This window comes from Schistocerca piceifrons, chromosome 3, assembly GCF_021461385.2.
Source record: "Schistocerca piceifrons isolate TAMUIC-IGC-003096 chromosome 3, iqSchPice1.1, whole genome shotgun sequence".
Classification (NCBI taxonomy): Eukaryota; Metazoa; Arthropoda; class Insecta; order Orthoptera; family Acrididae; genus Schistocerca; species Schistocerca piceifrons.
The window spans coordinates 109605262-109621400 of record NC_060140.1 but is presented as its reverse complement, the minus strand read 5'-3'; the positions used below and the strand labels follow the sequence as shown (position 1 = coordinate 109621400).

The 16139-nt window shown below is 43.7% G+C and overlaps 1 protein-coding gene across 1 annotated transcript in view; it reads left to right on the top strand.

Annotated features, from left to right (window-relative positions):
• LOC124788436 (ataxin-1) overlaps positions 1-16139 on the top strand; it is a 39402-nt gene that overhangs the window by 4129 nt on the left and 19134 nt on the right. The window contains exons 3-4 of the mRNA XM_047255707.1: positions 4464-4532; positions 4710-4946. Of these exons, the coding sequence (XP_047111663.1) occupies positions 4464-4532; positions 4710-4946 (306 nt within the window). The remainder of the gene's footprint in view (positions 1-4463; positions 4533-4709; positions 4947-16139) is intronic.

The following is a 16139-nucleotide window of genomic DNA, read 5'->3' as shown; positions in this document are numbered from 1 at the left end:
GAGACAGGGTTGTAGCCTCGCCCCGATGCTATTCAATCTGTATATTGAGCAAGCAGTAAAGGAAACAAAAGAAAAATTTGGAGTAGGTATTAAAATCCAGGGAGAAGAAATAAAAACTTTGAGGTTCGCCGATGACGTAATTCTGTCAGAGACAGCAAAGAAATTGGAAGAACAGTTGAACGGAATGGACAGTGTCTTGAAAGGAGGGTATTAGATGAAGATCAACAAAAGCAAAACGAGGATAATGGAATGTTGTCGAATTAAGTCGGGTGATCCTGAGGGAATTAGATTAGGAAATGAGATACTGAAAGTAGTAAAGGAGTTTTGCTATTTGGGGAGCAAAATAACTGATGATGGTCGAAGTAGAGAGAATATAAAATGTAGACTGGCAATGGCAAGGAAAGCGTTTCTGAAGAAGAGAAATTTGTTAACATAGCCCTCCTCCCCCCCCCCCCCCCCCCCCCCGCTCCTTGCCACCGCCCCTGAAAACAACATGAAATACTTATGTGCAATATATTTCCACAAAATTCATTTCGCATGACAAAAATGGCTCACACGAGCACGTATGTTTGACATGAAGCAGTACTAGTAATCGTACCAGTAACCATAATAGACAGTAGCCTAACAACAAAGTCATAACGTTAGTAACTAACAATACGCTAACATAGTCTTATATAGTCGTCCAAAGAGTTTTATACTCCATATTCTGTTGCTTTTTTTTGGTAAAGAAATTGCTCTATTCTTATTACTAAAATATTACTGAAGTCGTTCAAAAATTAAAAAGAAACACGAAGAAAATTTTTGTAAAAACTATACAGTAATCTGCAGTCACATAAGTGTGGTTATATGCACTTGTTTTCTTCAGAATCATCAGTCTTCTGTCTGGTTTGATGCTTCCTCTCCTCTGCCAACTTCATCACAGAGTAGCTAAGCACTTACATCCTACGTCGTGCATTATTTGTTGGATATAAGACGACTGTTCGGAAAGTATGGTCCGACCGGTCGCGAAATGAAAACCACAGTGAAAATCAAACATGTTTTATTTGCAACACTTATTTCACTTTGCAGCTTCTTCTCTATATAGTCGCCCCTCCGGCTCTGATATTTGCTATAGCGTTGTACCTGCTATCCAATACCTTCGTCATAGAAGCCAAGCGCCTGTGTTTTCTGCCACTTCTATGCGCTGTTTATGCCAAAATGTTGCCTTCGTAGTCAGCGGTTCATGTGAGCAGAGATGAACATCAGAGGGTGATCAAGCACTTCCCACCGGAAACAATTCAAGGACGTCCCAATTGGCGCTGCAGTGTGCGGCCGAGAATGTTCATGAAGAAGGACACGCGTGACTGGTACGTCATGTGAGGCTGCATGAAATTAGGTTGAACCTCGCAGCAGGCGCCCATACTTTGCGGGAGACACTATTGTTCTAGGCATCTTTACGTGCTCGCTATGCGCAAAGTGCAACATGCCTCGAGCAGCAGACATACTGGAGACACTGCCCAACACGACTGTGCAAAACTTCATCGGATTTTCACTGTCGTTTACATTTTACGACGTGTCAGGCCTTTCTCTCCGAATAGTCCATGTATTGGTTCAAATGGCCCTGAGCACTGTGGGACTTAACATCTGTGGTCATTAGTCCCCTAGAACTTAGAACTACTTAAACCTAACTAACCTAAGGACATCACACACATCCATGCCCGAGGCAGGATTCGAACCTGCGACCATAGCAGTCATGCGGTTCCAGACTGAAGCGCCTAGAACCGCACGGCCACACCAAACTCTTGTCTGACCCTTCAGTTTACACACTCTACAGCTTCTCTAGTACCACAGAAGTTATTCCCTGATGTCTTAACACATGTCCTACCGTCCTCTCCCTTCTTCTTGTGACCGTTTCCCATATGTTCCTTTCTTTGCAGATTCTATGGCGAACCTCCTCATTTCTTAACTCTCTCAATCTACAGATTTAAAACATGGGTGGCCGGCCAGAGTGGCCGAGCGGTTCTAGCCGCTTCAGTCTGGAACCGCGCGACCGCTACGGTCGCAGGTTCGAATCTTGCCTCGGGCATTTATGTGTGTGATGTCCTTACCTTAGTTAGGTTCTAAGTTCTAGACGACTGATGACCTCAGAAGTTAAGTCCCATAGTGCTCAGAGCCATTTGAACCATTTTTGTAAAACATGGGAGCAGATTTTTGGGTTTTTAAACTCCGCCTTCTACAAAACACGATCAATTTCTTCTTCGTTTTACCCAAAAATGTTGGCCCGGATCTCGTGGTCTAGTGGCTATCGTTGCTGCCCCTGGATCACGGGGTCCCGGGTTCGATTCCCGGGCGGGTTGGGCATTTTCTCTGCCCGGGGCCTGGGTGTTTGTGTTGTCCTCATCATTTCACCATCATCATTCGTGAGAGTGGCTAGACTGGATTGCGTGGAAAAATTTGTAGGGGCGCTGATGACCGCGCAGTTGAGCGCCCAACATCAGCAAACATGAAACTTCCTGGCAGATAAAACTGTGTGCCGGACCGAGACTCGAAGCTGTGATGAGGGGGCGTGCGTCGTGCTTGGGTAGCTCAGTTGGTAGAGCACTTGCCCGCGAAAGGCAAAGGTCCCGAGTTCGAGTCTCGGTCCGGCACACAGCTTTAATCTGCCAGGAGGTTTAATATCAGCGCACACTCCGCTGCAGAGTGAAAATCTCATTCTATCAGCAAACGTGTTTCGACAACTAGTGCTCTCTTCTGAGGGTAGTGATTTATTTGTGTCAAATATCCATGGTCGCTTTTGTATCTTATGTCTGAAAACTATAAGATGAGTTATTTTGTTTCGATTGCCCACCTGAAACTAAATTACTTGTGAAAATCGATTTCTAGAGGTCGCCTTGTTTCTATGTGTTTTATCGGTTGACAGCATGTAATCGGCAAAGCAGCAGTTAAGATTTTGCCTATTTGTTTATTTTTGGGATTGGTCGTTGTGTATGTGTTGTGTACATTTTTCCGCGTTGTCAGCGCGCACACAACTTTCCCACTAGAGCGCGCCCCGCTAAGCACAACAGCGCAGGCGCAGCGCTCGTCCGTCTCCGCACTACGAGATGGCGCTGTCTTAGAGACGGACCAAATTCTGCTTCCGCCGATCCGCGTATTAATATGTAACGCAGCCAATGAGACTGCTGCTAACGTAGAACCTTTTCTCCTCGCGGATCACACTCGCGCAGTGATACCTGAACGCGCGAGGTATTATAACGAGTGTACAGACCTCCGATTAGTCAGTCTGCATTAGTCTATAGTCAAGTTTCAGTCTTCGTTTAATAAGATTATCATATTCCTGTACATACCCCCCTCCCCTTTTTCGTTTTTTCCTCTCCTGTCTCCTTGTTTTTCCCCCTACTCCAGGTCCCCCCACCATCTGCCTCGGATCGGAAGTGCCATCTTTGTGCCGCCTTTTTCGTGCAGTGTTTTACAGTGTGTTTTTCCAGTGCGTGCTCCGTGTTGTGTCTTTTGGGAAGTGTAGCGAACAGCCATCATACTGTCGCTGGGTGTGCTTTTTATCACTTGCGAACAGAAACCAGACTGTCGCCATGTTTTTTTAATTGTGTGTCTACTATGTTACTTGTCTGATTCCTGTGTCTTTTATCTACATTGCCAACCTCTTTTGCTTTCTGTTTTAACTTTCCGCCATTTTTCGCCATTTTACACTTTAAATCGCCATTTAATCGCCTGTTTTTCCTTGTTTCTTTCTTCTTCCTTTATTTAAAAAAAGTCTGTAGGCTGTACAGCAGCGTAGTAAGCTGCTGCCGGCCCGCCCCCTTTGGGGGGAATTGAAAATCAATAAAGAAGAAAAAAAAATCCTGTACATAGCCATGAAGAGAAACGTATAGACACTTTGTCAAGTATCAGAGATATGTGAGAATAAGATAAACGTACCAAGACCAAAGGAACTTATGATTGTCAATTGTAAACAGTATCGAGAATCAAGTAATTTCTATGCCCTTTATTATTTTAATAAACGTGTGTGAAAATTAATCAAGTTCTGTTTAAAGTTGGTCACCGTCAATCTGCTACTCTAAGTGTGCAAGTGGCATTTCTATTGTGTCACCTAAAGGCAGAAGATAAACAAGCCACGATAAGACCACGAGACGTATTGCTGACACACACCTACTTCGTTAGAGTGACAAGTCAAAACAATCTGATGGTGTGTGTACCGAAGGTCTTAGAGTACGCACATCACAGTATGTCTTTTAATTACGTTTTTCGTCGAATTGTGCATCTGTGGTGTATTTTCTTTTTCTGTTGTAATTACTTACTGTACGAGTTGTCCACACGGTTTGTACTTGACTCTCACTTGTGCTAACACTGTCTCACTTCCTCCTCAATCACCACTCCCGTTTCACGACCTTCGACCCAACTCCAATCCGCTTGCTATACAAGAGAGTATAACTGTGAGCAGCACGTAAGCGAGCGCCGGCGTTTGGCAGGTTCCTAGCGGCAAGGAGGGCTCGCTGAAGCACCGCATCCTGACGCGGCCCAGCCCGCCGTCGTCTACGGTGACGAGCGCCTCCGCCTCCGCGTCGGCCGCCTCGCCCCCGGCCCCCGCGCCGGCACCCCCGCTGCCGCCCCCGCCACCGGCGCACAAGCCGCAGCTGGCGCCCGCCCCCTCGGCGGCCGCCGCCGCCCCCGCGCCGCCGCGCTCGCCGGCCGGCGCCGCCCCCGCCGCCCCCCGGCCCGCGGCGTCGCCGCCGTCGGCGCGCTGCAACTTCACGCGCGGCTCGCTGATCCAGCTGGCGACGGGCGAGCTGCGGCGCGTCGAGGACATGCGCACCGAGGACTTCGTGGCGTGCGCCGACCGGCACGCCGAGCTGCGCCTCGACCCCAGCACCGTGGTGCGGATCGCAGACGCGCCGCCCGCCGCGCCGGGCCGCGCCACGCTCACCCTCAGTTACGGCGAGGTCCGCACACAGGTGCGTCTCTCACTGGAGGCTGCACGGGCCGGAGGGGGGGGGGGATTAGTCTCTTCCCCGCGCCTTCGCTCGAGACGTATTGCACAGATCTTCTCGTCGCCCCTCTATGTGTCCACCTCCCTCTGTCTCTCTGTCTACCTCACTCTCTCACCACTATCTGTCCATTTCGCTACTTTCTCTGTCTTTTCACCTCCTCCTCTTGCCTCTCCCTGTGTTTCTCTCTGCCCATCTCCTTCACCCCCTCTCTCCGAACATATCTTCCTCCCCACTCTCCCTGTCCAAATCCTCCTTCCCCTCTCCTAGTCCATCTCTCCCTCCTCTCATCCTTTTCCAGCCTGCAAACTGCTTCCCTAAGGCTTACACCTGCGTCCTCCCCCCTCTCTGTCCATCAGCCCCCCCCCTCACTGTGTCTAACTTCTCCCTCTACCTGCACATTCCCCCCCCCCCCCTCTCTGTCTGTCCCCTCTGTCAGTCGCCTTCAGCCTCACTCTCCATCACCTCCTCCCATTTCTGTGCACCTCATCCTCCGCTTTCTGCCACTATCGATCTCCTCTCACCCCCCTCTCTATCTGCTCAGCCCTGCCCATCCACACTTGTTGCCCTAACAAGGCATGCAGATACTACCTGCAAAACACGCCTCCTCCCCTCCTCCTATCTCACTTCCTGTTTACTCCCACCTCCCCTTCTTTATCTCTCTCACTCTCCCCTCTGTCTTTCCCCCCTTCCCTCACTTCTCCCCCTCTCTGTTCATTCCCTCCTACCCCCCCCCCCCTCTTTCTGTACATTCCCTCCTTCTTTCTGTCCATCCTCTCCTCTGTCCACCGCAGCCCTCTCCCGGCTGTGGCCACCCACATTTTTAGACCCTGCAAAACAGATCAGTAAAGCAGCCGTTACTACTCCCACAACATGCCTGTTTTGCAGGAAACTCTTATACTGCAGGGGCTGAAAAAAGACCCTTTTCATCTGCATCTCCACTCCTGGAGCTAGGAGGTTACAAACCCCACTGTCCTGATACTGCTCTTTGTATGCTAGATTTGGTGGAATCGATCCAGGGATTTGAGATGAGATGCCAGGAATACATACATAGTCTGCATTATACACACACACACACACACACACACACACACACACACACACACACACACACATATATATATATATATACATACATACATACATATACATATATATATATATATATATATATATATATATATATATATATATATATATATATATTGGCACAGGAACGCTACGTATGATACTTTACAAGCCCCTCTTATAAAATGCACATTTGTTCCTTTGTTCACCTACTAGCTATGTTGTTCTCTCGGTAGCGTTCACTGTACTGAATTTTTAGGGAATCAACGAGTAGACGACAATTTCGCGCAATTCATGGCCCGGGTCCCTTGCCATGTCCAAGGAAACAATTAGTCACTCCTGCAGGGAGAGCCCTTATAAATATGTGTCTACATGCCATCGAACAAGGTTCATAACATGACTTTTATCTTAATAATATGAATATTTATACAGGGCTATTATAAATGATTGAAGCGATTTCATAAATTCACTGTAGCTCCATTCAATGACATATGGTCACGACACACTACAGATACGTAGAAAAACTCATAAAGTTTTGTTCGGCTCAAGCCGCACTTCAGGTTTCTGCCGCCAGAGCGCTCGAGAGTGCAGTGAGACAAAATCGCGACAGGAGCCGAGAAAGCGTATGTCGTGCTTGAAATGCCCTCACATCAGTCAGTCATAACAGTGCAACGACACTTCAGGACGAAGTTCAACAAAGATCTACAACTGCTAACTCCATTCGGCGATGGTATGCGCAGTTTAAAGCTTCTGGATGCCTCTGTAAGTGGAAATCAACGGGTCGGCCTGCAGTGAGCGAAGAAACGGTTGAACGCGTGCGGGCAAGTTTCACGCGTAGCCCGCGGAAGTGGACGAATAAAGCAAGCAGGGAGCTAAACGTACCACAGCCGACGGTTTGGAAAATCTTACGGAAAAGGCTAAAGCAGAAGCCTTACCGTTTACAATTGCTACAAGCCCTGACACCCGATGACAAAGTCAAACGCTTTGAATTTTCGGCGCGGTTGCAACAGCTCATGGAAGAGGATGCGTTCAGTGCGAAACTTGTTTTCAGTGACGAAGCAACATTTTTTCTTAATGGTGAAGTGAACAGACACAACGTGTGAATCTGGGCGGTAGAGAATCCTCACGCATTCGTGCAGCAAATTCGCAATTCTCCAAAAGTTAACGTGTTTTGTGCAATCTCACGGTTTAAAGTTTACGGCCCCTTTTTCGTCTGCGAAAAAAACGGTACAGGACACGTGTATCTGGACATGCTGGAAAATTGGCTCATGCCACAACCGGAGACCGACAGCGCCGACTTCATCTTTCAACAGGATGGTGCTCCACCGCACTTCCATCTTGATGTTCGGCATTTCTTAAACAGGAGATTGGAAAACCGATGGATCGGTCGTGGTGGAGATCATGATCAGCAATTCATGTCATGGCCTCCACGCTCTCCCGACTTAACCCCATGCGATTTCTTTCTGTAGGGTTATGTGAAAGATTCAGTGTTTAAACCTCCTCTACCAAGAAACGTGCCAGAACTGCGAGCTCGCATCAACGATGCTTTCGAACTCATTGATGGGGAGATGCTGCGCCGAGTGTGGGAGGAACTTGATTATCGGCTTGATGTCTGCCGAATCACTAAAGGGGCACATATCGAACATTTGTGAATGCCTAAAAAAACTTTTTGAGCTTTTGTATGTGTGTGCAAAGCATTGTGAAAATATCTCAAATAATAAAGTTATTGTAGAGCTGTGAAATCGCTTCAATCATTTGTAATAACCCTGTATATGTGTTTGGAGAGAGAGATTGATTTTTGATTGAGATTTTTACTTTAAGTCGTAACTGGTACCTGAATTTTGGTTGCTGCTTCCTTGAATGATCAGCTTCTGCACCAGTTGGTGACGTATTATAATTTGGAGGAAGTTATTGTTCGTTAAGGTTTAAAATACGACTCTCTTAGTTACTTGGCCGTATTGCGGACAGCTTTGAGCCCAAATTTACGTAGCTTTTCATACCTAAGGGACCACTATTGTAAGTAAACAACAGCAATCTGCTTTTCGTGAGAAACTACACGTCCTGCTACATCAAAATTGGTCAGTGGAGTTCAGCACCATGCTATTGTACAAGAGCATAATCCAATTATTGCAATTAAGAAATTATGAGAGGTTGTTACTTATTGAATGAAAACTATAGAGAATGCATTTTTTTTCCTGTATTTTAGTGATCTTTGTACACTTACAATTACGTCGACTGATGACGGCGACGACAATGAGGTTCACCTCCTTTTCAAAAAAAAAGATATTTCTTTTCTTCACTTCCAGAAAATTTGTATACGTAAATGTGTGGCAACCCTTACACATACTGTACTCGGTTTCATCACTAAAATATTAATTTTCATAAAATGTAACAATACGTTCTGAGAGCGACGGCCTAGCAACACAGCAACACACCCTCTTTCCACAAGATACAGATTAACAGTCTCTTTTTTTTTTTTTTGAGTCCATACTCAAAGATTCACGCGCGGGGATTGCGCGCTAAAGAGTTTCTTGCTGTCCAGCTGCACTTCACTTCAAGTACTTTTTGAATCACATTTACATTTACGGTATTTACATACATTACTGAGCTTCTCAGAATAAAATCTGGCACAAATTAGTTTAAAAAAGCAGTGAGGCACACATAACATTGCAGTTTGTACTAAATTAAAGATTTAGAAGACAAGCCAGCGAGTAGAAACCTATTTGCAGAAAGGAGAACGGCACCCTGCACCCTTTTAGCTGATAACTTGCGACCGCACTACAGCGCAGTAACAAGCGTTATGTACATATATGCAAAATGTTTTTAAAAAATCACATATTCCGACAGGACGGAGTATTGCTAAAACTTAGAAGAAAAATTCTGACATACGTCCCGAAAGCAATATTTGTTGAGATATGTGCCGCTCTACTTGTGACGGCCGTATGCTTTAGCAAAAAGATTAACAGGCGGTGTCTTTCAAGGATTTGTGATTGATGAATTAGCAACGCTATTGGAGAACGCCACTTTGCCTGTGGTTGACACATGACGTGACTCCACGCCATTTTCTACGGATAGTGCGACAGTATACCACCGGAACGTTTCATGGGCGGTGTATTGGTCGAGGAGGTTTGGAAGCATAATCTCCTCATTCACCGGAACTGAATCAGTTGGATTTCTGGCTAAGGGGACATTTCAAGGCTTTGGTGTATGCCTGACTCATCGACAGTCAGCAGACGCTACAGGGATATGTGACAAACGCGTGTGACACAATCTAACAACCCTACCACAACAAAGGTTAAAAATTAATTATGATTGTAGTGTTGCTCACGCTGCTAAATATTGCATTTTCGGGCAACAACAAAGTTATATTATGTGGCAGGTGTCATTAGAGCACAGTTAATAAAGTCATTTCTTGAAATATTGGATAAACTAGGCACTCATCTCTTCGTGTTTCCCACGCTGGTCTCGTTGTGAACTCATGGCTCAATCGTCGAAAATCTAGGTAGTGATGATTCCAAGCTCGGTTGCAAAGGGGCCTAGGTGTTATTCTGTGATATTCAAAAGTTTTATAGATGTGTTCCATAAACCATTCTTGAAGATTAAACTTTTGCAAGTTAGGACAATGGTGATGTAAAAAAGTAATCAGCACTCCGAATTTAATTTACACTTCTTTTTTATTACTTTTGTTGCAATATCACGTAACTCGTTCCAAAACATCACTTCACAATATAAAACATACTTGAAAATATCTTCCTCACTGTTAAAGTTCACATTTCATAAAATGATTACAATTTGCGTCTTTTTAACATGACGACCAAAGCTCGACTCTGTAATAACCGCTTACACGCCCAAAAATCAGAGTTACAAGTCCGTCAATGATCATAGTGACAAAAGAAAGAATACACATAAGAATAATATCATTGCAATATATACATATCGATGCATCGAAGTACCTCTACATTAATGAAATCAAATCTGGATGTTGCCACAGAAATATGTTAACTATTTTACAGAAACACAGTACAATATTGCTGGTATCGAGAGGTTGAGTGAGGTGCCGCAATGGTTACGTAATTCAAGTACCATTACAAGGTGTATTGAAAGAGTGCGCGAATCACTGCAAAGAGGGGCTGGAGGATGTCACAGAATGGATTGTAATCACATGGAGTGTGTCCTTCTACGTAACAGACAGTTGGGAATGATAGGTCAGATTGGCCCAAATCTTAACAGGTGTTGATTTCCATATATAACTGTAGGAATATTCACTTCTAGTTTTGACCGGTACTACCTCCTGACGGAATATATTACAATTTTTTGAACACCCTGTAGGCCGTGTCTTTTACCTTACATGTCAAACAGGGTTTAACGGCAAATGTGTCATTACCTGTCAGTTAAGTTAATTATAACGAATTGTACAAAAAACGACGCGTTGTTGATAAATCTCGAAAGCGCCAGTGACTTGAAACGGCAGACTTCTTAACAAGAAAATGGCAATATTAAAGCCTATAACCACCGGTATATCGTTCCCCATCGTTTTATTATTACAAATCGAACCGAAAACAACTTCGTTTCGAAACACCCTCAATGTCCCATCGCTTTGAAACAGCACATATTCATAGCACATAAGTTAAAAAGTAAAAACTACCAAATACATTGTGGCCGAGCGGTTCTAGGCGCTTCTGTCCGGAACCGCGCTGCTGCTACGGTCGCAGGTTCGAATCCTGCCTCGGGCATGGATGTGTGTGGTGTCCTTAGGTTAGTTAGGTTTAAGTAGTCTAGGGACTGATGACAGATGTTAAGTCCCATAGTGCTTAGAGCTATTTGAACTTTTTTTTCTACGGCAGTGATGATAGGTAAATAAAAACGTGTAAACAAGCTCATAAACAGAGAGGAAATACACACCCGTTAAGCCCGTCTAAGATTCACTGCAGTCTTACTTGCCGGTTCCCTCCAGGGCTCACGTCGTCTGCTAACTGGCTGCTCTGCAGGGAGCTGTGTGTTTCTCACGACAGGCCCGGTGCTGATTTTCTTGGGAGGCCTAGTCGCGTTCTCTACAAGCTACCAGTGCTGGCCAATAGGGAGTCCTGTTTGGCGACTGGCGTCACAGCCTACCGGGCGGGAAAGAATTTGGTTCTTACACATCTTGCAGCCTCATTCGTCAGCTTCATGATGAACTGCCTCTATTTCGTTAATGGTCATATTTAATATGATATTTTAGGATTAAGTAAACTACTGCGAGAATTTCGGAAAGTTTGCGGTGAAAAATAGAGATCGCTATAAATTAGCATTTGGTGCATGTTGGATCATATCTTGATGCGTATAAAATCTAGCGAACATATTGAATTTTTCTTTAAACTTTGTAGGATATTGCTATCCATCACCAATATTGAGAAAATGGATCGTATGTAAAGCGCTTCGTCCCGAAATCGCGCGCAATCGAAAATGCCACGAAATTCCTTATGTCTCTGTTTCAGATATCGAAACAAGATTGTGGCAAATGATAGTATGCGAAGAGGAGAATATTTCGCAATATGATTAATATGCGAAACTTCCATATTTACTGCGACATTCAAGCGACTACAGATTTTTCAATGAAATGATGTAATATTTAAGCGCTATCGACAGCTGGTGAAACGAGAATTACTGTGAGTTTGGAACAATATATGTGAATAAATACAGCTTATTTTTATACCGATAATGGGTATTTTCATAAACTGTTGACATTCCTTACATCATTCGCTGTTTTACGATTCTTCCGCAATTTCAACTGCATTGGAATGTTAGTGAGACGAATATTTATAAACTCAGCAGCAGTACTTTGGTGTTAAATATCGATTAATATGCCAACAAAGAGTCTTACGCATCACTCATAGCTCTTCGCTGATAATGTTTCTTTGAAGAAAGATGAGGGTGATGATAAGTGAGAAAATAAATCGCTAAATCTGTCGAAATTTGGGCGAAATCCTATACCCCAGTGCATTTTTAATAACGAATGAGATAGAGTGAAAATGGGCAACAGATTTTATTTCTATGTCTCAATAAGGTAAGAAATACGAAAACAATTAACAACAGATAGCGTGCCATCTTTTCTTACTCAATTATGGTTTTTACTTTTTCACTACAAACATTTTTAGTTTGTCAAAGATATTGGTAATCAGTTTACACCTTGATAGGTAGGCGGCTGGATTGTGCAAATTTGAATGTTTTCATATTTTTCGGATAACTGAGATACCGAAATGAAATTAAATGATCAGTGTCAGTCAACATATTTCATTATTGAACACACACTGTGGTATAGGAGTCCATTAAAGTTTCAACTGAAGTATCGATTTGCTTTAGCTACACTTATTATTCACTTTAATTTTCTTCAGAGAGACGTTATTAGTGGCGAATTTTGAGTAATATGTTAAGTTCCCTTGTTGTCACATTCAAATCTGTTTCTTTCGTCAAAATACAGCAGAGTTAGTAAATATTCATGTCACTAACATTCTGTTGCAATTGAAATTGCGACGGAATCATAAAACAGCAACTGATGGAAACAGAAGTCAACAGTTTATGAAAATGCCAATTCTTGGTATAAAAACAAAGCGAAATTTTTCCACCTATATTGTTCCAAACCCACAGTTATTCTCGTTTCATCAGCTATCGATGGCACTTTAGTACTACATCATTTTACTGAAATAATTTGTAATAGCTTGTACCGGATGATCGAAAAGTCAGTATAAATTTGAAAACTTAATAAACCACGGAATAATGTAGGTATAAAGGTAAAAATTGACACACATGCTTGGAATGACATGGGGTTTTATTAGAACAAAAAAAAAACACCCCATATAGCTAGACGCATGAAAGATCTCTTGCGCTCCTCGTTTGGTGGTGATCGTGTGCTCAGCCGCCACTTTCGTCATGCTTGGCCTCCCAGGTCCCCAGACCTCAGTCCGTGCGATCATTGACTTTGGGGTTACCTGAAGCCGCAATTGTATCGTGATCGACCGACATCTCTAGGGATGCTGAAAGACAACATCCGACGCCAGTGCCTCACCATAACTCCGGACATGCTTTACAGTGCTGTTCACAACATTATTCCTCGACTACAGCTATTGTTGAGGAATGATGGTGGACATATTGAGCATTTCCTGTAAAGAACATCATCTTTGCTTTGTCTTACTTTATTATGCTAATTATTACTATTCTGATCAGATGAAGCGCCATCTGTAGGACATTTTTTGAACGTTTGTATTTTTTAGGTTCTAATAAAACCCCATGTCATTCCAAGCATGTGCGTCAATTGGTACCTATCTATTTACATTATTCCGTGATTTATTCAGTTTTCAAATTTATACTGACTTTTTGATCATCCGGTATATCGCGGTGGGTATAGAAGTTTCATATATTAATCATGGGGCGAAATAACTCTCATCTTTGCGTACTATCATTTGCCAAGGTGTTGTCTCAGTATCTGAAACCGTTTACAAGATTTGAGAAATTTTGTGAACATTTCATTCTGGATTTTTCGCTGGCGCCCTAGTTAAGGACGAAACGCTTTACATATGATCCATTTTCTCGAGACTGGTAATGCACAGCGACATTCTTCAAAGTTTACAGAAACATTCAATATGTTCGCTACATTTCATATGCAGCAACATACAGGATGACAATTTGTGAAATATATGAAAAAAAAAACCTAAATTAGTTACAAACTACGGCGTGCACACACTTTATTCAACATGTAAACGTCACTACATATATTCGGATTTAGGTTATGAAATGCCGGCCGTGGTGGGCGAGCGGTTCTAGGCGCTTCAGGTCGGAACCGCGCAACTGCTACGGTCGCAGGTTCGAATTCTGCCTTGGGCATGGATGTGTGTGATGTCCTTCTGTTAGTTAGGTTTAAGTAGTTCTAAGTTCTAGGGGACTGATGACCTCCGATGTTAAGTCCCATAGTGCTCACAAGGGAACCTCCCCATCGCACCCCCCTCAGATTTAGTTATAAGTTGGCACAGTGGACATGCCTTGAAAAACTGAACACAGATCAAGCGAGAAAACAGGAAGTAGTTGTGTGGAACTACAGAAAAAATAAGTAAAATATACAAACTGAGTAGTCCATGTGCAAGATAAGCAACATCTAGCATAGTGTCAGCTCAGGAGCGCCGTGGTCCCGTGGTTAGCGTGAACAACTGTGAAACGAGATGTCCTTGGTTCAAGTCCTCCCTCGGGTAAAAATTTTACTTTATTTATTTTCGCAAAGTTATGACCTGTCAGTTCGTTCATTAACGTCTCTGTTCACAGTAATAAGTTTAGCGTCCGTGTTTTGCGACCGCACCGCAAAACCGTGCGATTAGTAGACGAAAGTACGTTCCTCTCCAATGGGAACCGAAAACATTTGATCGCAAGGTCATAGGTCAACCGATTCCTCCACAGGAAAACACGTCTGATATATTCTATACGACACTGGTGACGGCATGTGCGTCACATGACAGGAATATGTTGTCGACCCACCTAACTTGTACACTCGGCGAATGGGTAAAAAGATTCTTCTGCCTTGCCCGATTTAGGTTTCCTTGTGGATGTGATAATAACTCCCAAAAAAGTGATGAAAACATAAGAGTTTGTCACATAAACTGCAACAAATGAATGCAACAGTTTCACAGTCACACAGTTTTCCCTGTGCTCTGTCAAAACATATGTTTTTAACGTTTTCCAATTTTTTCCATGTGTAGACCGTCAAATCCTGCATATGTTCAAGCAAATCTGAACTGGAATTTTCGAGAGCGAAGTTGATTGTGTGAGTGCCTGAACTTTGATAATTGACACACGCCAGTTGCTAGAAAATAAAAAAGTTAAAATTCTTACTCGAGGGAAGACTTGAACCGAAGTCCTCTAGTACCACAGTTGCTTACGCTAACCACGAGACTACGGCGCTCTTCAGATCAAATTGTCCTTGATGTGGCTAATGTTTCACATGGACTACTCAATTTGTATATTTTCCTTATTTTTTTCATAGTTCGACAAAACTTCTTCCTGTTTTCTCTATTGATCTGTGTTCAGTTTTTCAAGGCCTATCCACTGTGCCAACTTATAACTAAATCTGAGGGGGGTGCGATGGGGAGGTTCCCTTGTCAGAGCCATTTGTTATGACATGTTCGATATGGATACCATCATTAGCGATGATGTGGCGCAGACGAATAGCGAAATACCGCATGACCCTCTGAAGTGGCGGAACATCGACGGCCTCCTGAATGGCTGTTTTCAGCTCAGTAATGGTTTTGGGGTCATTGCTGTACATCTTATCTTTAATATAGCTCAACAAAAACGAGTCACATATGTTCAGATCCTGAGAATATGGCGGCCACTCGAGGTCCGTGCCGGTGGCCTCTGGGTACCCTAGAGCCAGAATGTGGTCCCCAAAGTGCTCCACCAGGATATGAAACACTCTCCTGCTTCGATGGGGTCGAGCGCCGTCTTGCATGAGCCACATCTTGTCGAAATCAGGGTCACTTTGGATAGTGGGGATGAAATCATCTTCCAAAACATTCACGTACCGATCGATAGTTACCGTGCCATCAAGGAATATCACACCGATTATTCGATGAATGGACATTGCACATCACAGTCATCCATTGAAGGTGAAGAGACTTCTCGATCACGAAATGTGGATTCTCAGTCCCCCAAATGCGCCAGTTTTGTTTACTGACGAACTCATCCGAATGAAAGTGGGCTTCTTCGCTAAACCATGCGTGCATGTGAATACTAATTCTCATCGTGCCCCGCCGCCAACCGTGCAGTTTGAACGTTCTAATGCAAACCGTTCAGGAGTTATGACGATCTTATTTCATACAGTTCAATGACTGTCACCGTTTATGATCCAGCGTACACGAAACACAATTTCATAGGGACCTCTATTTTTCACTGCAAACTTTCCGAAATTCTTGCAGTAGCTTACTTAATCCTAAAATATCACAATAAATATGATCATTAACGAAATGGTAGGCTGTTCATCGCGAAGCTACAGGATGTGCAAGAATCATTTTTTTTTCTTTACCAAATAGTTTCTTTACAGTCGTCTGAGAAAAATTGCAGCTCAGCCGTTTA